Source organism: Bos indicus x Bos taurus, chromosome 23 (assembly GCF_003369695.1).
Source record: "Bos indicus x Bos taurus breed Angus x Brahman F1 hybrid chromosome 23, Bos_hybrid_MaternalHap_v2.0, whole genome shotgun sequence".
Classification (NCBI taxonomy): Eukaryota; Metazoa; Chordata; class Mammalia; order Artiodactyla; family Bovidae; genus Bos; species Bos indicus x Bos taurus.
In genome coordinates this window covers 46,292,259-46,317,569 of record NC_040098.1, presented here as the reverse complement: position 1 = coordinate 46,317,569, position 25,311 = coordinate 46,292,259, and the positions used below count along the sequence as shown (strand labels likewise).

Here is a 25,311-nt window from a genome sequence, read left to right as displayed (position 1 = left end):
TGTGGTTTTGTGCTTATAACACATCTCATGTTGTACTAGCCGTATTTCGAGTATCAGGGGCCACAGATCTGGATCCAGGTGTGTGTCTGTTTTTCCTTTTTCCATTCTCATCAGTTTGTGAACAAGCTTTGCCAGCTCTCATGAGTTTTTGTTCCTACTGCTTCCAATGCAGCTTGTACTCGCTGCGGCTTACGCTTGGATTTTCTGTGAATTGTGGTCTGAACTGGTTCCTCTATTAAAACCAGCTACTATTTGTCAGTAAAGAGCTGGTGTCCTGGTCGGAGACCCTCAAGGAGACTATTGTCTGAGAAGCAGGCCTCTCCGAGGATGTTTCCATTTCTCTCCAAGTGGAGTCTGTTGAGATGAGCGTGGATTATTTCAGTTTGTATATTGGAAACGGTGGATTTTATTTTGAATTATAGAAATGGGTGGGATCTAAGAGAAAGAATGAGAATGAAGGTTGTGCTTAATATATTGAGAAGTAAAATATCTGTCAGAGATGATAGCTTTGTATTCACAAACGTTCTTTTAAAAACTGGATTGAATTTTAGAAGACCCGTCTCAATTGCTATGCTGCTAAATTACTTCTGTTTCTGCAAGATTAACTACTTAAACATAATGTGTGTATATAAAAACACATGTGCATTTGATAAAAGTAATTTCAGAGTAACTTTATTTAAATAATGTCTTTTCAACTTCTCATTGCAGAAAAATCTGGACAGTGAGCAAATATCCCAGTCATTTAAAATTATGAAATTTAAAAACACAACCCCTTTCAGTTTATTGATCTATATTGACTTTATTTTTTGCTAGAAACTGAGATGAAGATGCTCAAAATTTACCTGAAGAAGCCTATTAATATCAGAAACAAAGAAGTGACGAAAATAGAAATCCATTTTGAATTGCAATTCAACATATCACAAGCTTCCATTAAAGCTTTAGGAGAAGACAAACAGGTGATGTGTTTAATTCTTCTGTTTCATTTCCATATTGGGGTTTTATAAATTGAAATATAATTGACATAAAACATTTGTTTCAGGTATAAATCATAACGATTCCATTTTGTATATATTGTGAAATAATTGCCATTATGAGACTAGTTGATAGTCATCACCATTATTAGAAATTTTTTCTTCTTGTGAAAACTTTTACTCTCTTAGCAACTTCAAATATGCAGTATAGTATTAACTATAGTCACGATGCTGTACGTTAAATCCCCTTGACATACTCATTTTATAACAGGAAGTTTGTACCTTTCGACGCCCTTCACTCGTTTCTTTTACCCTCAACCCCCTCCTCTGGAATCACCAACCTGCTGTTTGTATCTGTGAGCTTATTTTTGTTGTTATTTTCAAGATTGCACATACAAGTGAGACCACACGGAATCTGTCTTTCTCTGTCTGACTTACCTCAGTTTGCATAAGGCCCTCAGAGTCCGTCCGTATTGTTGCAAATGGCAGATTTGCTTCTTTTTAATGGCTGTGTAATATTCTATGTCAAAGTACATATGTGACTCCAGAGAAATATTTGTCAGGTTTGTTTATATTTTCAAAGAAATAGCTCTTAGTTTTGTTGATCTTTTCTGTTTTTTTTTTTCTCTACTTCATTTATCTCCATTCTTTTTTTCTTCGTTCTACTAACTGGGTTCATTTATTTTCGTTTTCTAGTTCCTTCAAGTGTAAAGATATGTTGTTTATTTGAGATCTTTCTTCTTTATTTTTTGATGTGGGCATTTATCACTATAATTTCCCTCTTAGAACTGCTTTTGCTGCATAAGTTTGGTATGTTTTATTTCCATTTGCCAAAAGGTATTTTTAAGTGCTCTTTTGCTTTCTTCATTGACCCATTGGTTTTTCAGAAGTGTGTCATTTAGTTGCCACATATTCATGAATTTCCCTGTTTTTCTCTTGTAATTGATTTCTGGTTTCACATCATTGTGGTCGGTAAGGATGCTTAATATGATTTCAGTCTTAAATTTATTAAGACTTGTTTTGTGGCCTAATATATAAGTGTTTCCTGGATTCTATGTGTGTTGAAAGAATGTGTATTCTGTTGCTTTTGGGTAGAATGATATGTATGTCAAGTCCATCTGATCTAACATTAATTTAAGGCTGATGTCTTCACGTTAATTTTCCATCTAAATGATGTATCCATTGATGTAAGTGGGATATTAAAGTCCCTTGTGTGTGCTCAGTCACTCAGTCATGTCCGACTCTTTGCAGTCCCATGTACTGTAGCTCTTCAGGCTCCTCTGCCCATGGAATTTGCCAGGCAAGAATACTGGAGTGGGTAGCCATTCCCTTCTCTAGGGGATCTTCCCGACCCAGGGATGGAACCCACGTCTCTTGCATCTCCTGCCTTGGCAGGTGTATTCTTTACCCCTAGCTCTACCTGGGAAGCCCCCATTTAAAGTCCCTTACTATTATCATAGCTTCCCTGGTGGCTCAGATGGTAAAGCATCTGCCTGCAATGTGGGAGACCCGGGTTCGATCCCTGGGTTGGGAAGATCTCCTGGAGAAGGAAACAGCAACCCACTCCAGTACTCTTGCCTGGAGAATCCCACGGACGGAGGAGCCTGGTCGGCTACAGTCCATGGGGTCACAAAGAGTCAGACACGACTGAGCAACTTCACTTTCACTATTATCATATTGCTGTCTATTTCTCTCTATACCTGTTAATGTTAAATTTATAAAAGAATTACTGCTTTTAAAAACTGTGTGGTTTTGGTGTGCATTTCAGGTGATGCCTGACCAGACAAAAATCTCTGCTGTTTTTGGTGAATTAGAGAAAGAAGACACTGAGATTCCTAGCAGCCATAAAATAGAGACAGGTATATTGGGAAACAGCAAAATTTCTTACCTGGATTCCCTGTAGAAGCAGTGACAAACTGTTACTTGAAAGCAGTTACTGAAAACCTGTGGTCATATAAGAGTAATTAATGTGTTACACCTTTGAAGAAAAAAGTTGCAAATTAAACCTTGAATTATTTTGTCCACCTGATACAGTCTCTTTGGGAGTCAGTTGGAAATGACAAAGGAGAAATAATGATGGGGTGGCTGGAGGCAAATGCTAGGGGTATGTAGGGGCCTGTCTGCCCACAAAGCTGGCCCTGCACAGGTGAAATATTTCTTATGAGTTAGACCCAAAGCCCAAGGTGCCTCTAGATTTTTGGTGTTTGAGGCAGGTCCCAATTACCAGCTCTTACCAGAAGATGGCGCTGTACCAGCAGTGTGGATCCCATGACGAGCATTTGCAGGATGTATGCAGCATTTTGTATGGCTATTACCATTTTTTATTGCTCTTTTCTTCATGCGTACAGACCAAGAAAAGGACTCTACCAAGCCAGCAGAGTTAACCAGGGCTGAAGATGACCACCACCTGATAACTCTCCCCTTAAATAACCAGTCTGAGCCTGCTGTAAGTACAAGGACCTGAGGGCAGGATTCTGAACCGTGTCCACTGGGGCGCTGGCAGGTGGAAGCTGACTCTCCCGGCTGGTTCTCCAGTTTCTCCTGCCCAGGCATGGCTTTTTTTGACGATCCCCTCCTCTAAATTAGGTTCATCAGTTGTACTTATTTTTCCTTGCCTTTCCCTCAACTTGGGTTTCCAGTGGAATGTGTGACTTGGCTGGCTTTGCCTCATTCCCTCATTTGGGATTTGGAGACTGAGCTTGTGAGAAGCAGCATCATTTCTGGAATCAGACCTGGCATTTAGTTACTGACTGTGGGAACTTGAGGAAATGACATAACATCCCTGGGACTGAGGCTTCTCATCTATAGAACAAAGCTGGTTTGGGCTTCCTGGTGGCTCAGTGATAAAGAATCCACCTGCCAATGCAGGAGATGCAGGTTCAATTATTGGATCTCGAAGATCCCCTGGAGAAGGAAATGGCAACCCACTCTGGTATTCTCGCCTGGAGAATCCCATGGACAGAGGAGCCTGGCAGGCTGCAGTCCATGGGGTCGTAAAGAGTTGGATATGTCTTAAGTGACTAGAGAAAACAAGCAATACCTGCTTTATAGTGTGGCCCTCTTGGGACTAAAAACAGAATATATGTAAAGCACCTAACACAAGGCTTGGCATGTATCGATGTTCAGTCCATTTTCTTATGTTTGATCACATGGACAGACTGTAGAGAAGTGTGATGAGAGTGTCATATTTTTTAAACAAATATACACCAAAGATTATTTCTACAGATAGACTGTCTTTTGGGGAACTTGAACAGTTATGATGCTGTTGACATTTTTGTAAGTCTTCCTTTGATGTCTCCCTTAGTGACTATGAGACACTCTTGATTATCTTGGATGTGGTAAACCTTCTCCTGTGGGTGGGTATCTTTTTTTTTTTTAATAGCCAATAGTCACTTGGAACCAAATTTAATGAAGAAAGAGCCTGATATCTTAGTATTCAAATGCTTTTCTTTGGAGGTATAGAATGATTCCAAAAAGTCTCAAAGGCACCCTAATTAAGCAGATGTTTATGCATTTTCCTGCAGCAAACAAATACAGCTGATAATTCACCCAAAAAGTCAAAACTGGATGATACACAAAAAGGTCAGATTTTTTTTTTTTCTATCGTAGGACTTGAATGGTATATTTCAATGTATACTTCAGATGCTTAACAATTTTTGTTTTCCATTTTTATGCTTGGAAGTTACTTCAGAACATGAGTATTCTGTAGATTTACAAGAATCATCAGCAACAATTCAGTTTCCTACTTTAAACGATGCGTCCAGGTAAGTGATTTTCAGAAGTCATAAACCACGTGAAGTCTCTCAGTCGTGTCTGACTCTGCAACTCCATTAACTGCAGCCAGCAGGGTCCTCTGTCCATGGAATTTTCCAGGCAGAAATATTGGAGTGGATTGCCATTTCCTTCTTCAGGGTATCTTCCCAACCCAGGGATCGAACTCTGGGCCTCCTGCATCGCAGGCAGATGCTTTACCATCTGAGCCACCAGGGAAGCCCATAAACCACGTAGATTGTTGTTAATGTGACTCGTTAATTGCAATTTGACCATTTGGGTTTTCCCCTTTCCTGCACCTGGCCTTGCCCCACACAAGGAGAGAGCGTTGTGTGCAGTTTTCTGTGAATAATTTCAGCAGGGCTGGAGTGTTCTCTTGTCCTGTGGGTCTCTACCCCTTTCAAGGATCACAGCCTTATCGTGGCCACAGGGCCTGCATAACTCAATGAAGCTATGAGCCATGCTGTACAGGGCCCCCCAAGACGGATGGGTCGTGGTGGAGAGTTCTGACAAAGCGTGGTCCACTGGGGGAGGAAACTGTAGCCCCAGTGTTATCTTTGGTGACGTAGTTTTCCCTAGCAGAACACTGGATACTCCGAGACAGAAAATGAGTATCACTTGGCAATAATTTATTTGCCACTTTTCTCTGTAGGCCTCTGAAGAATGGGCCATGCATGTGATTTTTTTTTTTTTTTTTACAGCTTTGTTGAGATATAATTGAAATAACATGTACCTATGTAAAGTATACAATTTGAGTTTTGACATTTGTCTGCACCCGGGAGCCATCACCACAATCAAGATAAGGACCATATCCATCATTTCCAAGAATTTCTTCCTGCCCCTTGGAAATCCCTCCCTCTTTCTCCATGCCCACCCCCACCCTTGGCAATCAGTGATCTGCTTTGTCACTATAGATGAGTTTGTAGTTTTAAAAATCTTACTTAAGTGGAATCAAACTGGACGCACTCTTTTTTTTTTTTCTTTCCTAGCATCTTTCATTCATTGTAATTATTGGGATTGGCCGAGAAGTTTGGTTTTCTCATCACTTATAGAAAAATCTGAACAAACTTTTTGGCCAACCTAGTATTTTGAGATTCTTCACGTTGTATCAGCAGTTCATTCCTTTATGTTATGAGCGGTATGGAGAATAGTGGATCTATTGTACGGATATACCACAACTTGTCTATCCATTCTCCTGTTGATGGACATTTGAATTTCCAGTATTTTCGTTGTTACAAGTAAAGCCCTTTAGGCTTCATGTATAAGTCTCTGTGTGGAGGTGGAGGTGGTTTAGCTGCTAAGTCACATCTGACTCTTTGCAGCTGCATGGACTGTAGCCCACCAGCCTCCTCTGTCCATGGGATTCTCCAGGCAAGAATACTGGAGTGGTTTTTCATTTCCTGTCCAGGAGATCTTCCTGACCCAGGAATCTTGCATTCCTGGTCCCCAGTCTCCTGCATTGCAGGCAGATTCTTTACCACTGTGCCACCTGGGAAACTCCTCTGTATAGAGATTATGTTTTCTTTTCTCTGGGGTGAATATATAGGAGTGGGATAGCTGGATCATAGTTGGTGTATCTTTCACTTCTTAAAACCTGCCAAGATGTTTTCCAGTGTCTTTAGAGCATTCTATGTTAGCACCAACAGTCTTTGAGGGTTCTGGTTGCTAGACTTTCTCATTAGTAGGTTCAGTAATATAATTTCACTAATGGATGAACTAATGAATGAATGAACAGATTCAGTACTGATGTGGGCTGCTGCTTCTTTCTACCAGACACAGTCCCACAAAGGATCCTCAGTGAGTGATAATTTCCTTTATTTACTTCATTAGTTTTTATATATTGTTATGGCTCTACCTCCCAAACACCATTCTTCTTCTTTGAATTATTAGATATCTTTCTGTGTTGTGTATCTGTGTCAGCATTTATTATTTGGGGGCTTTAAGGGTTTACCATTTATATGTAATTGTAAATTACACGTGTAATTTACACATGTAAATTCCAAGTTGTAAATTACACGTGTAATTTACATATGTAAATCCCCAAGTTGTAATGCAGCTCTAGGACCTGCATTTGTGCTCAGTCATGTCCGATTCTTTGCAACCCCATGGACTGTAGCCCGCCAGGCTCCTCTGTCCATGGGATTCTCCAGGCACGAATACTGGTGTGGGTTGCTGTTTCCTGCTCCAGGAGATCTTCCCGATCCAGGGATCGGACCGGTGTCTCCTACATTGCAGGCAGATGCTTTACCAATGAACAGCTCTATTTCTCCTTTAATAATGTTAGTTTTTACTAACATTTTTACTAATGTTTTTACTAACATTAATAAAGTACTCTTTGTCACGCTGTGAAATCTGTTCCTGTCTGACCTTAAAAAATGAAAGTTCGAAGCCTACAGCCTGTCAGGCTGTCCAGGAACTAAAAAGGAGTGTTTTTGTATCATCGCTGAAGCTAGCCATTTCCTGGGCAGAGGTCTCTTTCAATTAGAAGAGAGCAGAGACCTACACCACCACTCTGCTTCCTTCTCGTCATACTTTCTTGTCCAGGCATCCAGTGTTTCATCATTTCAGATCCGTAGAGTAATCCAGGTTTCTTCCGGCTTTACTTCTTCCTCTCACGCCCACTGCAGCAGGAGTGGGAGCTGGAGGGCCTGTGCAGCCTGGTTTGGAAGTGTGCTGGGCTCAGGCGACCCAGCAGCCTTCTTCTGGGGCTCTGTTCCTCCCAGAAACCTGCTGCCCTTCTCTGTGCCTGTCTGATCCTCCATTCAGCATGTGAGAACTCCCCAGCCCTGCTTGAATCCGAGAATCCTTTGTCTCCTTCTGGGAAGCGTGGAACATTGTTGCTGCTGCTCCGAGAAGTCTAGATTTGTCTTTGGGAAGGGGCTGCTCACTTGTCATCCTGCAGAATATGTCCACGTAGAGCAGAGGGTAGGTCTTTGTCTTCCGGAGGGTACTAATTCCCCAAGAACGTCTAGCAAAACCACCACAGACTCTGAGCTAAGGTTTCTAGACTGGAGTAATCTGTTCATCGCTGGGTCTCTGTTTCTCTGTCTGTAAACGAGTACCTCAATTAAAAGGGACATTCAGATGCCTTTACGGCAAAGAAATTTTGGGTACTGCTCAGAGCTTTTTAGCTCTTTTGTGTTGAAATAAGTAAAACAGCACGTACAACTGCTTTTACATTCAGACTGAAACCACAGAACGCAATTCAGGGCTCAGAAGAGCACAGGTTTTTCTGTCTCAATGCATAAAGAACTCAATGAGAAGCAGAGTGTCAGGTAAGGAAAGAGTTTATTAGTTCTTGCCTGGAAAATTCCCTGGATAGAGGGCTACAGTCTGTGGGGTCCCAAAGAGTCAGAAATGGCCGAGCACGCTCTTGCTAAAAAGGTGCGAGTTGCAGGCAGGTGAGAGGGCTTTGAGCGCTTCACAGGTTACATTTTTATAATTAAAGGAACAGCAGGGAGAAGACCACCATTTTCCTTATTTTTGAGTTAAGCTTCCATCATCGGCTCCTCCTCCATGTCAGGCTGGGAAGTTTTCTTGTCTCTACATGGTCAAACTGGGACCATCATGGCACTATTCAAATCAGCAGAAGAATGGTTATGTATGCTAGACTATGGTAAAGCATGTCAGGTATCAGTATAATGGGGCTTCCCAGGTGGCTCAGTAAAGAATCAATGCAGAAGACGTGGGTTCGATCCCTGGGTCAGGAAGATCCCCGTGGAAAAGGAGATGGCAACCCATTCCAGTATTCTCACCTGGAGAATTCCATGGACTGAGGAGCCTGGCAGCTACAGTCCACGGGGTCACCAAGAGTTGGACACAACTTAGTGACTAGACAACAGCAATCGGTATGATGAGGGGTTTCCACTTTGGAATGTCACCTTTCCCCTCTATTTTTGTTTTTAATGTATGCAGAGGAGCATGTCCTAGGAATCATTAACCTAGTGACCTCAACCGGCAGGATGCAAACATCATTGACTTGATGTGTATTTCTGTTGTTAGTTTCATTGTTAAGCAAGCCTGCTTTGCTTCATGATTTTCCATTTGCTTTCTGGGGTGATCATTAACTTACATTGGTCTCCCAAAGTTCCTTCAAGTTCCCCGTCTACCTATAGTCTCCAAGTGAGATTTTATTTATTTATTTATTTTTTAATTTTATTTTATTTTTAAACTTTACATAATTGTATTAGTTTTGCCAAATATCAAAATGAATCTGCCACGGGTATACATGTGTTCCCCATCCTGAACCCTCCTCCCTCCTCCCTCCCCATACCATTCCTCTGGGTCATCCCAGTGCGCTAGCCCCAAGCATCCAGTATCGTGCATCGAACCTGGACTGGCAACAAGTGGGATTTTAAACTAGCTCTTTGATTATCCTATTCTATCCCTTTTCAGACTACACACACATGCGCAATAACATTTAGTATAGGGCTGACTTTTTAAAAAATGGTGATAAAATAGACATCATGTAAAGTTTGCCATCTTCACATTGTGAGTGTATGTTCCGTGGCAGTAAGTGCACTCACATTGTATGTACAGTCATCACCTCCGCCCATCTCCCGAGCATTTTCCATCTTCCCTGTCTGAAATGCTGTCCCCACTAAACAACTCCCCAATTTAACAAAATTGAAAGATACAAGAGACCTAGAAGGACACACCAAGTGGTAAAGTACTTGTGATTATGAATCACTTTGTTTTTTCGCTCCTTGTTTTTTTTGGTTTCCTATTATGCATGTGTTAACTTTTAAGACATAAATGTTATTTTAAAACCTTAAAGAAAGATTAGTATACAAAAATCAAATTTCTTTCTGTATGCTAGCAAATAGATAATAGCAAACCATGTTATCTGAGAAGGGGTTAATATCCAAAAAATATAAGGAATGCCTACATTCAATAGCCAAAAAAAAAAAATCATCTGATTAAAAAAGGAGGGGAAAGGCTTTCAACAGACATTTCTGCAAAGGAGATATACAAATGGTCAAGACGTGTGTGAGAAGATGCTTGACGTCACTGATCACCAGAAAGGCTTTCGTAGCGCCCAGCCGGGTCTAAGACACAGTCACTGACCATCCAGAAAGGCTTTCGTAGCGCCCAGCTGGGTCTAAGACACAACCGGGTAGGAAACGCTGCTGCCTTGCCCTTTTTGTCCTGCATCCTCGTCTTTATGTGCCTCACGGAGATGGGCTCAACATAGGTTTTGTTTTAAACAGCGAATTGTTGGCAGGCAGAAGATGTATGGAAATGGATGGCAAGACAAGAAGTTTGTCACAGAATAGGGCACTTTTGGTGCGCTGGGCTCACAGTATGCAAAGGGCACATGGCAGAAAAAAGAAGGGCGAAGGTGTTGCTGCCACACTTCCGTTAATTCAATATATTTTGCTTTCAGGAAAGATTCTGCTTTCGAGGATAATAGAAAGCAAGAAACACGGATGTCGGTAATGGAATCACTTTGATTGTTTTGGGCAGTCCTTCCCATTTTAGTTATTTGCATACCATCTTCAAACTTTGCCTTGGCTCTGCGTCTTTATGTTTCTCAGTTAAATTTATCTTAAGGTCTTTTTAAAAGGAAGTATTTCACTTTCAAGTGGAAAACCAGCATTAATTCTAACAACTAGTTGGTAAAGCCCTCAAGTAAGTACAAGGAGAAGAGCAAAGTTTTATCGAATTGTGATACTTTTCCTGGTATTCGGCTTTGAGCCAAACGTCTGTCAAAAAAGACACATGTATACTTAAGGCTGATTGATGATGTTGTATGGCAGAAACCAACACCATATTGTAAAGCAATTATCCTCCAAATTAAAAGTAAATTTAACAGAAGATTATGAAGTAAAAGAGAAGTGTTAAAGACTTTCTAGCAGCTGAGATTTCCTCTGAATAGAATCAGAAGTGTTAATGAATTGAAAAGAAATGTTTTGTTCTAAGTCAATGATGTTGCTCTGTTCCTACATGTCCGCTTCCATCTCTCTGCTGCTCTTCTTTTGGGAAGCAGAGTGCTTTAAGTCTATCATCAGTGCACTAAAAAAGAAATCTGTATGTGAACAATAAATGAGATTTTTGTTCCTAAAATTGAGATCATGGATTCCAAACAAGCAAAGTTCCTTCTGGCTTTCTTTTAGCTGTGGTTCTCAGTCCTATGGGCTAGCATTTTGAAGTTGGTGATAGCACGTAATCAGGTGCATCAGCTTTTGGAAAGTTACCTACCATCTCTACAATTATGATTAGAGGGGATTTTGTTATCTTTTGCAACAGCAGCTGTCTAAGGATATAATCATCTTCTTTTTCTCCCTTCTCTGTACTTCTGTACTCTTTTATTGTGTAAGACAGCCCAGTCTTCTCAAGGAGTTACTTCTCTTTTGCCTAACTTCATAGTCATGTGTTTAATTGTACATAAATGCTACTGGCATCCTTTCAGCAGCTCTCATGTATCACCTGTGTTTGTAAAAGTTTGATTATAGGAAACACCTTTTCTCGGAGAGTAATCAAGATTCAAGTAGTAGCGGCAGTGAGCTGTCTTGGGCCGGTAACCGAAAAAGGAAATCCTTGAAGTCGTATACTAGTAGGAAAAAGACAAGAACCGGAAGAAGCAGCCTAAGAAGTAAGTCTGGTATGTGTTTTCTTTCCAGTCACTTTTCAAGTGAATCAGTAGGTGTTACTTTTGTGGGATGTGATGGGAAAGGGTATCAACAAGATGTATGATCACGTGATCCTGCTACCGTTACACGGGAAAGGGAAAATGTTCGTATGTGAAACAGTACTAAAGAATATGGAATTGACCAATAATTGTGAAATATGAACTACAGATAAATGGAGTAAAGAGTTCAGATAAGAGGAGTTTGATGTAAGCTGACCTAAGCTGAAATCTTCAGAAAAAGCTTCAAGGAAGGCTAGGTGGGACCTCAGCTAATCCTTGGGAAAAGAATAGGATTTGAAGAAGTATGGAGAAGAGGAAGTATTCTGGTTAGGTAAAGCTAGAAGAACATGGGCCGGTCCCTGGGCAAGATGGCAGCTCAAAGGAGAAGAGGGTGGGAGAGGACGAGATGGTAGGGTGGCATCACCGACTCAATGGACACGACTTTGAGGAAACTCCGAGAGATAGTGAAGGACAGGGAAGCCTAGCGTGCTACAGTCCGTGGGGTCGGTGGGGTCGCAAAGAGTCGGACACGACTTGGCGACTGAACAACAGCAGCAAGAACATGGGAAGAGCGTTCAGAAACAGTATCTGGAGCCAAGAATTCCCGCTGGCCAGAGAAGAACAAAGCTCAATAATTAGAGAGTTAGACATTTCAGCAAGCTGTGGGAAGTGGGGATTGCTTCTAGAGAGTATTTTGTGTTTCTCCTAAGTAAACGTATCCACTGGGCTCTCCTTTCCTTTCCTTCTAGTCTTGCCTCTTTTTCCTCCCAGTAGTGGCAGTGACCTTGAGAAAGATCAAGTGAGTAAATTTTTTCTGTGCTGCATGTGCCCTTTATGGGGTAAGTTTGAAACAAGTTGATCTGTTTAGGTTTGAACTACCTTTATTTTAAAAAAAACTCCTTTCTGGAAGAGAAAAATAACAAACCAGTGGTTTACTAGTATGTAAACCACTTTCAGTAGAAACTTAAAGGAGTTCCACACATTTAGTATGAATCTTGGGCAAAGATTTAGTATCTTTTTTTTTTTTTTTTTTTGGTTGAAAATTTATTGAAAGATGTTTATTACAAAGAATGCTTGAAATCTGGGCTATTCTGATTTCCTACAAATATGTGCTCTTTTGAATTTGTATTTTAAAATAAACTTCTTGATTTAATTTTTCTCTTAGTTTTCAGTTTGTGGACATGTTATTCACATAGATTTTAATTATTTAAATCTTTATGTTGCCAGAGGTTGAAATACCTTCAGGCTTACATAAATATTGAATAAACCCTGAAGGTTTCTTAAATCCCTTCAGTTATACTTGTTTTATAGGAAAGCAGTTAAGAACATGGACATGAGTGTCCTCCAGACCAATTCAAAGATTAATTTACCATGTTTTTAGCAGAATTACCTCTCTTAGCAGTTGGCTTTTGTCCTTGTATGTGTGTATATGATTATATTTTATATAATATATCATGTATATAAATATATATCATATACTATATGTATATGATTATATATCACATTATATATCATATATAAAACATATACATATATACACATATAATCTTGTATATATGTAACACATATTTTATGTGTGTGTGTGTATATGCAGACACAAAAACACACACACTGTAGAATTAGTGCAAAGTGTTCAAGAATTTTCTAGTTTCACTTTTCACTTTCACTGCTGCTGCTGCTAAGTCTCTTCAGTCGTGTCCGACTCTGCGCAACCCCATAGACGGCAGCCCACCAGGCTCCCCCATCCCTGGGATTCTCCAGGCAAGAACACTGGAGTGGGTTGCCATATAATATATAATCATATATATATGAAATATATTTTATATATGATATGTAATGTGATATATAATCACGTGTATATAATATGTATATTATATATAATTTGTACATATATATAGAATACATACACTTCTGTATAAATGTGCATATACACATGAAAACACAGACACACTAAAGAATATAGTGTGAAGTGTTTAAGGATTTTCTACAGCAGTGCTGGGATTCTGAGGACATCAACAGCACCCTGCTCACCTGTACGAAAATATAATGTGTTTAGTGCCCTAATGGGATCTGGCCGTGGCGCTAGTGGTAAAGAACCCGCCCGCCAATGCAGGAGCCGTGAGTTTGACCCCTGGATTGGGAAGATCCCCTGGAGAAGGAAATGGCGACCCACTCCAGTATTCTTGCCTGGGAATTCCCATGGACAGAGGAGCCTGGCGGGCTGCAGTCCCTGGGGTCACATAGAGTCGGACACGACCGTAGCGACTTGGCACAGCACAGCGCTCTAATCATAGCTTGTTACTGCCCTCCCCCTACCAGCCTTCTTCCATCTGCCCAGGGGTCTCTTATGTTCTGCAATGACAGGGAGTGTTTATAGCTCAAACTATAAGCCAGAGCAAGTACCTAAATATTTGTTGAGGAGTTCAACCTGAGATAAGGAGTTATCGGTTAGAAATAGACCACAGAAGGGCTTCCCTGGTGATCCAGTGCTTAAGACTTGGCTCCAGGGCAACGCGTGCAGGTCGGATCCCTGGTTGAGGAGCTAGGATCCCATATGTTTCTGAGCCAAAAAACCAAAACATAAAACAGAAGCAATATGTAACAAATTCAATAAGGACTTAAAAAAATAGTCCACATCAAAAAATCTTAAAAAAAAAAAGAAATAGGCACAAAGAACAGTTTTTAACAATATACAGCTTTAAAAAAATTAGGTACCAAAAAACCTCCAAGCTTTAAGAATCCACAGGTTTAAGATATGCAGCTGCCAGGAAGTCTGTGGTGATTCTCAGCGAGGGCATTGCTGTCTTTATAGAGACATTGGTAGCTGACACTGACGTCTCTGTGCTGGAGTTTAAGAAAAGAACTTAAAGCAGGGGTTGGCAAACCTTTTCTGTGGAGGGTCAAGCAGTATGGGGCGGGTGGTTTCTATGCAACTGTTCAACTCTGCCATTGTAGCATGCAGGCAACCACACGTGCAATACCCAAGTGCACGGATGTGTTGTGTTCCAATTAAACTTTATTTACGAAAACTTCATTCCCATTGAGCTGGAGAGCTGTAGTTTGTTGACTCCTGGCTTAGAGCAGTGGTTCTCAGACTTTGGTGATCATCAGAATGACCAGAATGGTCACCAGAAATGCAGATCGCTGCATCCTGTCCCCAGAGTTTTGATTGAGTGTGTTGTCAGTGGGGCTTAAGAATTTGCATTTCCATCAGGTTCTCAGGTGTTGCTGAGGCTGTGGTCTGGGACCACACTTTGAGAACTTAGAGTCAGCTTTGAGTTAGTTTATTGATTCATGACCTAATGTGCTTCTAGCCCTGGGATCTTATGGTCTTACTGTTTCTTTTTTCAAATGGATCATGTCCAATTCTTAAACATTTTTAAAAAGGATATTGGAAGTGTCTTCGAATGTTTTGACAACTTGCTTTGAGTGATTGTGACTGTTAGCACTTTGTAAAAAGTACTATGTTTTAGGTTAAAATTCTAACACCCTTACGGAAAGATTCCTCCAGGCAAAATAATGTCACACCTCCCAAAATTTCTGGAACCGAATTTCAAAGTAGTTCTGCCTTTTTAACTCCTGAAGATTCTGCCCAGAAAACAGGTATGTGATTTTCTGTTGATTTACATAGAAAAAATATATTTTGAAAATGGTAGTTTAAAAAAGCAAAATATGTTTCTCTTGATACCTGTTGAAGAAAGTGTGAAGGTATGATTGATTAATCTTCTCTTTCTTGTCCTGATTAACAAAAGACAGAGGACTTTGTGTTTTAATTCCGTTTAACATTTGAGATCACCTTGTGTGTAAGAATTGCTGGTGTTCATCTGCTTTTAAAATAGCAACAAATGCAAATGGTGGTTGATTGCAGGGTTTGGTAAACTTTTTCTGTAGAGGAACAGGTAGTATTTATTTTTTGCTTTTTTGGCCCCTAGAGTTTCTGTTGTAACTATTCAACTCTGTGTTCATAGTCCCAAATCAGTCACAGACAAGATGTAAACTAATGGCTGTATCTGTGTTTCCATAAAACTTTATTTATAAAACCAAGTGACAGATGGGATTTGACCTGAGGGGCCAGGGTGTGCTAACCCTTGACTTATAAGGTTTATCTCAGCCCCCACTGTATTTTATTGAAACAATTCACATCTTTTAAATTGGTGAGAGTCAGGATATTGTTTCTTCACCTTTATCATTCTACAGCTTAGCACATTGGCAGGCACTTAGCAGGCACGAGTGCCAGCCTCTTAATTTGGCTGCCACTGGAAGAAAAGAAGTGGGGAAAGAAAAATAGCAGAGAGGGAAACAGCATTAGAGAGTGAGGGGAACAAAGGAACAGATCTGAGAGAGGCAAGAGAGCTACCGCGGTGAGGTGATAGAGCTCTCGCCATGTATTTGGGGCCACATGGGCAGCCACAAAAGATGCTGGCCTAGTGGAGGCAACTGGCTATTCATTTTATCCGCAAACTTGTAAACCTTGTACCCATGTATACTTTGAAAGATACAAAATGTTTTTTGGTTTGAGTTTTTTTCTTTCTTTTTTTTTTTAATAACTGTATCCCTTACAGGGGGCAGGGTATGTTGAAATTTAATTTATAGATTGATAGTGAAATGTCATTTCCTCATTTGCTTCTTAGCATGTTTATTCTCTTATAACTATTTATTCTTCCAATACTCAGAACTTCACAGCCCCAGCCCACTGAGCGATCTCTCTTCGCTGGAGCACTCAGATGTTGAAGAAAATGAATCGAAGGTACTATTTAATTGTTGGTTATTTATCTGTTTTCCAGAATTGATATTATACTTAATATACTGGCTTATTCCTTCTTGAGGGATGAAGTAATACCGCGTATTGCTTATTTTGACATAAATGCATGTATTTCTGACCACCTCTTTTTTTTTTAAGACTGTGGCCCCAGAGTCATTGATGAAAAGTACTACTTTCAAACATAAACTGCAGAACGTGGAGGACAGAGGTGAGAGAATTCTAAATTTTTTTATTTTGCAGAATTAAGCAAAATTAATCTGATTTTGGCTGACAGGGCTGTTATTCAAACTGAGGCAGATATAATCACTATACAGAGCGACAGTTGCCAGACCTTGGAGAGGGCAGTGCCGTCTGCTGCCCTGCCCCGAGTGGTAAGCCGGCACGGGAGGAGCAGGGGTTTCTCTCGCGAAACAGGAAGGTCTGTGTCAGGAAGCGCGTGGCCTGGGATCCGGGTCCCGTCACCCAGCCCGCCTCCTCTCTGCCCCCCGGGGTGGTACTGAAATCCCGCTCTATTGTAGCATTGCTGCTTTCTCCCTTCCAATCTGTTCACGTTTGCGTAACATGGGTGCCGCGATACTGGGTGCACATATATTTACAGTGTGTTACCTTCTTTTTATGAATTGATCCATTTGTCATTGTGTAATGGCCCTCTTTTCTCGTTACATTTTTAAACCTGAAGTCCATTTTTCTGATAATCTATAGTAGATACATAAAAGATAAAGAAAAGGAAATCAAAACATACCGCTGTAGAAAATGGACCGCAAAAGCAAACAGCAAGAAAGGGACTACAAAAGAGCCAGAAAGCGAGTAATACAAAGGCGTTAGTAAGTCCTTAAAAATCAATGACTACTCTAAGTGTAAGTAGATTAAACTGTCCAATCAAACGATGGAGAGTGGCTTCATGGATAAAAATAACAAGACCCAGCTATATGCTGTCTACAGAGACTCAGCTCAGCTTTAAGGATGCACAAAGGCTCTAAGTAAAAGAATGGAAAAGGGTATTCTATGCAAGTGGACAGGGCTCCCCTGGTAGCTCAGTTGGTAAAGAATCTACCTGCAATGCAGGAGAGCCAGGTTCGATCCCTGGGCGGGGAAGATCCCCTGAAGAAGGAAATGGCAACTCACTCCAGTATACTTGCCTGGAGAATCCCATGGACAGAGGAGCCTGGTGGGCTACAGGGGGTCACAAAGAGTTACACACAACTTAGGAACTGAACCATGAGGAATTGTTTTCCACTGCTTTTGAAATTCTGTGGGTGTGTGTGATTTTAGACAGTTTTATTATAGTGTGTCTTATAGAAGATCTTTGTGAGGGAATCTTTTGGGAGTTTATGAGCTTCCTGAACTGGGATGTCCAAATTTCTCCCCAGATTTTGGAAGTTCTCAGCCATTGTTATTTTCTTAAATTTTATTTATTGTTTTTGGCTGTACCTGGGTCTTCGCTGCTGCCTGGGCTTTTCCGTACTTGCGGTGAGCAGGGGTTACTCTCTGTTGCAGCACATTGGCTTCTTACTGTGGTGGCTTCTCTTGCTGTGATGCACAGGCTTTCATGGTTGCTGCACGTGGGCTAATACTTGTGGTCCCCAGGCTCTAGAGCACAGGCTCAGTAGTTGTAGCGCATGGGCTTGGTTGCTGTGCGGCATGTAGAATCTTCCCAGACCAGGGATCGAACCCACGTCTCCTGCATTGGCAGACAGACTCTTTACCAACTGAGCCACCCGAGAAGCCTGCCATTATTTTCTTAAGTAGCTTTCTGCTCCTTTTCCCTTTTTTCTCCTTCTGGGATAGTGAGTCTTTTTCTTGTGATGAGAACCTTTAAGGTCTACTTTCTCAGAAACTTTCAAATAAAGTCTTAACTGTAATCACCGCGCTGCCTGTATATTTCATTCCCAGGACTTAACTTGTTTTGTCACCGGAAGTTTGTACCTTTGAGTGCTCCTATAGCTAACCCAGCTTCCTTAGAGCAGCTGTTTTGCATTCTTTTTTAGGCAAATTGCAGAGCTCCATTTTTTTTTTTTTTTTTTTTTGTGGAGGTCAGTTGCTGTATTTTTTTTTTTTTTTTAAAGTTGCACAGTCACATCTGACTCTTTGTGACCCCATGGACTATACACGCCATGGAATTCTCCAGGCCAGCATACTGTATAATTGTTGTGTTTTTTGGACGGGTTGCGTTTCCTTGAGTTTCATGTTCCTTGAAGTTTTGTGTTGCTGTCTTCATATTTAGTCTATACTGATTGGCTTCAAGAGAGAAATGCGTTTTGTCTCCTAGGGATCCTGAAGCCTTCCCAGGCCTTTTCTAGGGATGTTCCTGCTCCACGCTTTTCTTTCTCCAGGGAACCTCTGCAGACTGCGTTTTCTCTGCAACCTGCACAGCCAGGCCGGGTGCTGGCAGCCTCCGGTCGCTTCCCCTGGGGCTGGGGGGTGCTCATGCTCAGTGCTTCCTGCTGAATAGGCCTGGCGTCTTATGAATGCTCACAGTCAGTGAGCTTTGTTGTTGCTTAATCGCTCAGTTGTGTCTGACTCTTTGCGACCCCGTGGACTGTAGCTCACCAGGCTCCTCTGTCCTATGGGATTTCCCAGGCAGGAATCCTGGCGTGCTCTTGGGAGTGTGCAAAATGAGCCAGCCCCAGGGTGGGCTTGTGCATGGGCGAGCCGTCCAGATTGTGTGTGGTGTCTGTGGACCAGCTGCAGGGTTATCCCGTAGGTCATGCGTGCCCAGCAGCTCTTGAGAAAGCCTCCTTATGGGGTCCCTGAAGGCCTCCTTATGGGGCACCTGAGGCAGGTAGCAGGATCTGCGTCCCTTCGATGCTCCCTGAGAACCCTGGATGCTGTTCTCCAAGCCCTTCCTCACCCCAGGCCATGTAGTGTACCTCAGGATTCTGGCTGGAGCAAGAAAGAAATTGTCTTCTTCGCCTGGGGTAACTGAGCACTCACCCAGATGCTCTCGCCTTCCCCCGAGGGAGAAAGCTTGAGCTCAGAGGGTTTCTCTCGGTGCTGAGCTGGGCTGCCCTGAGCATGCGCTGATGTGGCTCAAGTGATGGTCCTTGTTATCCTCTTGGATGCGTCCAGTTGGATATTTTTCCTTGTCCAACAATGTGTCAGGTCTTCACACTGGATGCTCAGACTTCCACAAAGCCCCTTTGTCAGGTGATTTTCAAAAAACGGTGTCCTTTGGGGAAGTTCAGTTCAGTCGCTCAGTCGTGTCCGACTCCTTGCGACCCCGTGAATCGCAGCATGCCAGGCCTCCCTGTCCATCACCAACTCCTGGAGTTCACTCAAACTCACGTCCATCAAGTCAGTGATGCCATCCAGCCATCTCACCCTCTGTCATCCCCTTCTCCTCCTGCCCCCAATCCCTCCCAGCATCAGAGTCTTTTCCAATGAGTCAACTCTTCCCATGAGGTGGCCAAAGTACTGGAGTTTCAGCTTTAGCATCATTCCTTCCAAAGAAATCCCAGGGCTGATCTCCTTCAGAATGGACTGGTTGGATCTCCTTGCAGTCCAAGGGACTCTCAAGAGTCTTCTCCAACACCACAGTTCAAAAGCATCAATTCTTCGGCACTCAGCTTTCTTCACAGTCCAACTCTCACATCCATACATGACCACTGGATAAACCATAGCCTTGACTAGATGGACCTTTGTTGGCAAAGTAATGTCTCTGCTTTTGAATTTGCTATCTAGGTTGGTCATAACTTTCCTTCCAAGGAGTAAGCATCTTTTAATTTCACGGCTGCAGTCACCATCTGCAGTGATTTTGGAGCCCAAAAAGTAAAGTCTGACACTGTTTCCACTGTTTCCCCATCTATTGCCATGAAGTGATGGGACCAGATGCCATGATCTTCATTTTCTGAATGTTGAGCCTTAAGCCAACTTTTTCACTCTCCACTTTCACTTTCATCAAGAGGCTTTTTAGTTCCTCTTCACTTTCTGCCATAAGGGTGGTGTTAATCTGCATATCTGAAGTTATTGATATTTCTCCCGGCAGTCTTGATTCCAGCTTGTGCTTCCTCCAGCCCAGCGTTTCTCATGATGTATTCTGCATATAAGTTAAATAAGCAGGGTGACAATATACAGCCTTGACGTACTCCTTTTCCTATTTGGAACCAGTCTGTTGTTCCATGTCCAGTTCTAACTCTTGCTTCCTGACCTGCATATAGGTTTCTCAAGAGGCAAGTCAGGTGGTCTGGTATTCCCATCTCTTTCAGAATTTTCCACAGTTTATTGTGATCCACACAGTCAAAGGCTTTGGCATAGTTAATAAAGCAGACATAGATGTTTTTCTGGAACTCCCTTGCTTTTTCCATGATCCAGCGGATGTTGGCAGTTTGATCTCTGGTTCCTCTGCCTTTTCTAAATCCAGCTTGAACATCTGGAAGTTCACGGTTCACATATTGCTGAAGCCTTGCTTGGAGAATTTTGAGCATTACTTTACTAGCATGTGAGATGAGTGCAATTGTGAGGTAATTTGAACATTCTTTGGCATTGCCTTTCTTTGGGATTGGAATGAAAACTGATCTTTTCCAGTCCTGTGGCCACTGCTGTTTTCCAAATTTGCTGGCATTTTGAGTGCAGCACTTTCACAGCATCATCTTTCAGGATTTGAAATAGCTCAACTGGAATCCCATCACCTCCACTAGCTTTGTTCGTAGTGATGCTTTCTAAGGCCCACTTGACTTCACATTCCAGGATGTCTGGCTCTAGGTGAGTGATCACCATCATGATTATCTGGGTCGTGAAGCTCTTTTTTGTACAGTTCTTCTGTGTATTCCTGCCACCTCTTCTTAATTTCTTCTGCTTCTGTTAGGTCCATACCATTTCTGTCCTTTATCGAGCCCATCTTTGCATGAAATGTTCCCTTGGTATCTCCTGTTTGGCTCTTTTGCTCATGGGCTGTTGTTTTAATGTTTTCTCTGGAATTTTGGATGTGCTGGGCTCCCAGAGCTGTGAGCAGACAGGATGACTGATTACTCATGATTTTGCATTTTGCCCTCATCGTGTACCTTCTTTGAAAGGGGCTTCCCAGGTGGCTCAGTAGTGAAGAAACTGCCTGTAATGCAGGAGACCCGAGTTTGATCTCTGAGTCAGGAAGATCCCCTGGAGAAGCAAATAGCAACCCACTCCAGTATTCTTACCTGGAAAATCCCATGGATGGAGGAGCCTGACAGGCTACAGTCCTTGAGGTCGCAAAGAGTCACACGTGACTTAATGACTAAACAGCAACAACACCACTTAGAAAGAAGAATAAGAAAGTTAGAAAGAAGAATAAGAAAGTTAGAAAGAAGAATAAGAAAGTTAGAAAGAAGAATAAGAAACTTAGAAAGAAGAATACGAAACTTAGAAAGAAGAATACGAAACTTAGAAAGTGAATAAGAAACTTAGAACATGCTGTCGTGTAGTGACGAACCTCTGCAGAATTCTGTGTTTGAATAATTATCCATACATACTCAGAAATCAGTATTTATTATTAGTTGGTTTGTGTTCATGCTCTCAGTCGTGTCTGACTCTTTGCGACCCCATGAACTGTAGCCCACCAGGTTCCTCTGTCCATGGGATTCTCCAGGCAAGAACACTGCAGTGGGTTGTCATGCCCTCCTCCAGGGGATCTTCCCAACCCAGAAATCAAACCCGCAGCTCTTGAGTCTCCTGCATTGGCAATCGAAATGCGTTAGTCCAGACAAAATATTTTTCAGTGGTCTCCATCAGGCTGATAAATTCAACAGTAAAGATTGTCTTTAACTTTCAGATTCTTAGCATAGTACACATTGGTAGAATAAACAGAGGAACTGGCATTAGGAAAGTACCTCCATAGGAAGGGTATTTCGATAAAAAAAGACTTTTCTTGTCGTAGTGAAGGCTCTTGACCTTTATCATTTATAGCCACACGGTGTCACTTCAGAGTAAGATTTTCTTTTAATGCCTCAACTTGGGAGAACTTGGGTATTCATGCACTAAAAACTGTTTTCATCGGAAATATGAGTGAGTAAATGCAATATGGACACCAGATTATTCACTACATACAACCTGTGCCTAAAATAAGTTCAGAAGCTCCTCAGATTGCAAAAGCCCTCAGCTTTCACAGAGATGAAGACACCTGTGTCCGAAAGCAAGTGGACACTCCTTTAGCAGCCACCAAGAGAACCAGCATTCATTCGAGATCACCTTAGTTTCGGCCACGGTGTGTTTACTGACTGTGTTTGTTTTTTAAGTGCTGCATGTACATAGTTTTAGCCCCTTTATGAGAATGTCCAAAGGTCCTGGTTCAAAGAGGCATGCAGTTGCCATGGAAACAAAGCTGAGTCAGCTGCATCACTTAGGACCTGCATGCTTTAAGGAGTGCGCTGGTTTCCCTAGAGGAACTTGTTCTCTCTGGAGAGCCGCTCCTCTATTTCAGGTAAAGTAATTTACAGGATTGCCCCTTCCAAAGGGTTTTCTGTGCCAGATTATTTCCATGTCGCTGAAGTGGGCCCTCTGGGATGATCCCCATATAGTAGGTTCACAAATTCCAAGCAGCTTGTTCAGGGAACCATCACATTGTTTATACAGGGTTCCTGGATTCCTCTCTCCATTGGAGGTAGCTATTATATTGTCGATGCCAGTAGATGCTTTGTTTGTCCACAGGTGGGGCATGAACATTCAAGGCCATGCTTTGAGCTATTGCTACAAATGTCGGGGGAGGGGGCGGGGGGGGAAACCAGAAGAGGCAAAAGAGGCAGAAAGGAGAGAAATGTAAAGAAACATAGTAGTTGTTCATGGGTGCCTAACTGGGGCTAGCTAGAATTCTTTCTAAGTGGTTTCTTTGGGTCTTGACCGGGGTGTAGGCACCATGTGAGATTTAAGCCTGAGTGCCATTTGTTTAGAGGCTGGAAGAGGACTGGGCTGTGTCTGGATTCTTCCCTGGATTTAAAAAATCATTTAGCCTTGAAACAGTGCAGTGCAGTTTAGTTCAGTCGCTCAGTTCTGTCCGACTCTTTGCGACCCCATGAATCACAGCATACCAGGCCTCCCTGTCCATCACCATCTCCTGGAGTTCACTCAAACTCATGTCCATCGAGTCAGTGATGCCATCCAACCATCTCATCCTCTGTCGTCCCCTTCTCCTCCTGCCCCCAATCCCTCCCAGCATGAGAGTCTTTTCCAGACTCCCTAGCAAATACTCATCTGACTCGATGGACATGCGTTTGAGCAAGCTCCGGGAGCTGATGATGGACAGGGAGGCCTGGTGTGCTGTAATTCATGGGGTCGCAAAGAGTCAGACCCGACTGAGCGACTGAACTGAACTGATACTTTTCAAATAAAGGAACACACCTGAATCTTAGAGCAGTGAAAAGAGATAGTTGCACCTCTCCAGGTTGAGAGTATTGCTTATGCTTTTCACTTTTTTAAAAAAAGAGAAGCTGGTTGTGAGCTCTTTCAGGTTCCGAGTGAGAATGTGATCACTCACACTGGTGAGGCCCTCCTTCGTGAGACAGCCCTCAGTCCGGTGCTGAGGCTCCACATCACCAGCAGGTGGCGCCCTCCTTGAGCTGATCCGATCAGCTTCCAAGGGCCAGGCGGCCTGGAAACCTTGCTACCTTGCCCCTTTAGCCAGGAGCCCTGGTTGATGCCAACCATTACTGCTTTCCATTTGAGCCAGCCCGTATCCTGGAAAGGAGAGTGCTCCTGCATGTCACTGAGCTCATCGAAGGATGCTCGGGTCCTCTTTCAGGCAACAGCACACCTCGTGCTTTGAGACGTGCCCTTAGTCAACGTGCCAAATGATAAGCAATTTGTAACAAGGCAGGAACACGTTTCACTTGCCGCTCATCATGGCTAGATATTCACTGGCGAAAAGAGAGCAAGATAAATCTGGGAACAAGGAGACGTGTGTGTGTGATTATCAGTGTGTTCCGCTTGCCTTCAGACAGAGCTGACCGTCACGGTGCTAAGTGGAAACAGCCATGGCTGGAAGACGGTGGTGAACCAGGGGCCCTTTCCTCGGTGGCAGAAGAAGCTGAGTTGGCAGGTAACGCCGGGCACCCAGATGTTTCAGATGTGTGAGCACTTACAGTCCCAATGTGAACTACAAGGCAGCTAGAGTTTTAAGATCATAGTGGCTGCAGGAGCCAAAAAACGAAGTGCTTTGTCTTCAGACATAAGTAAATCGTTGCACAAACTGTAGATAAGAGCAAGCACTGTCTCCTCCTGGCATTTTGATTTCTGCCTCTTAAGTCTTTGTGGCAATTTCCAGGCCCCAAGTGTTCTTAAACTTACAGGTATCTGCTTTAGTATAGCCAAATGTTTGTGTTAGAAATATCCACTCCACAGATGAAGGAGAATGATCTGAAGTGTCTGCGTACATGGGGTTGGCCTTCTGGATGAGCAACACGCCTATCCTTTGAGACCAAAGGCTCTAAGAAGGCAAATTTGGAGGCCCCCAGGTACTCGAAGTGGGTGGTGAGAGCCGGGCAGCCCTGCATTCTGATCCTGGAGCTGTCAGTGTGAGCTCGCACCAGTTGTGTGATCTGTGTGAAAAGTGACATGAACAGTACCGGCTTCACTTGGATTTTCTGAGAATTAAATGAGTTGGTCCACACAGTGCCAGACCCTTCGTGAGCCCTTGTAAAGCCTCTTGGTACCCAGAAGCTGTTAAACGCCAGTCCCTAGAATGTCTTACCCATTACGTTATCCTAGAGATCTCTAACAACACCTCAGCCTGCTTCTTAGACATACTCTGATTTAAGGTGCAGTCAGTTGCTCTGGTTTTAGAAAAGGCAGAGGAACCAGAGATCAAATTGCCAGCATCTGCTGGATCATGGAAAAAGCAAGAGAGTTCCAGCAAAACATCTATTTCTGCTTTATTGACTATGCCAAAGCCTTTGACTGTGTGGATCACAATACACTGTGGAAAATTCTGAAAGAGATGGGAATACCAGACCACCTGACTTGCCTCTTGAGAAACCTATATGCAGGTCAGGAAGCAAGAGTTAGAACTGGACATGGAACAACAGACTGGTTCCAAATAGGAAAAGGAGTACGTCAAGGCTGTATATTGTCATCCTGCTTATTTAACTTATATGCAGAATACATCATGAGAAATGCTGGACTGGAAGAAACACAAGCTGGAATCAAGACTGCCGGGAGAAATATCAATAACCTCAGATATGCAGATGACACCATCCTTATGGCAGAAAGTGAAG

At 42.5% G+C, this 25,311-nt stretch overlaps 1 protein-coding gene across 1 annotated transcript in view; it reads left to right on the top strand.

The window, feature by feature from the left end:
- The window catches only part of SYCP2L (synaptonemal complex protein 2 like), a 62,176-nt gene that overhangs the window by 27,554 nt on the left and 9,311 nt on the right, over window positions 1–25,311 (top strand). Inside the window, exons 17-28 of the mRNA XM_027524511.1 lie at window positions 814–956; window positions 2,740–2,830; window positions 3,320–3,417; window positions 4,496–4,553; window positions 4,654–4,735; window positions 10,129–10,177; window positions 11,187–11,337; window positions 12,123–12,172; window positions 14,847–14,976; window positions 16,047–16,120; window positions 16,274–16,343; window positions 24,036–24,137. Of these exons, the coding sequence (XP_027380312.1) occupies window positions 814–956; window positions 2,740–2,830; window positions 3,320–3,417; window positions 4,496–4,553; window positions 4,654–4,735; window positions 10,129–10,177; window positions 11,187–11,337; window positions 12,123–12,172; window positions 14,847–14,976; window positions 16,047–16,120; window positions 16,274–16,343; window positions 24,036–24,137 (1,098 nt within the window). The remainder of the gene's footprint in view (window positions 1–813; window positions 957–2,739; window positions 2,831–3,319; window positions 3,418–4,495; window positions 4,554–4,653; window positions 4,736–10,128; window positions 10,178–11,186; window positions 11,338–12,122; window positions 12,173–14,846; window positions 14,977–16,046; window positions 16,121–16,273; window positions 16,344–24,035; window positions 24,138–25,311) is intronic.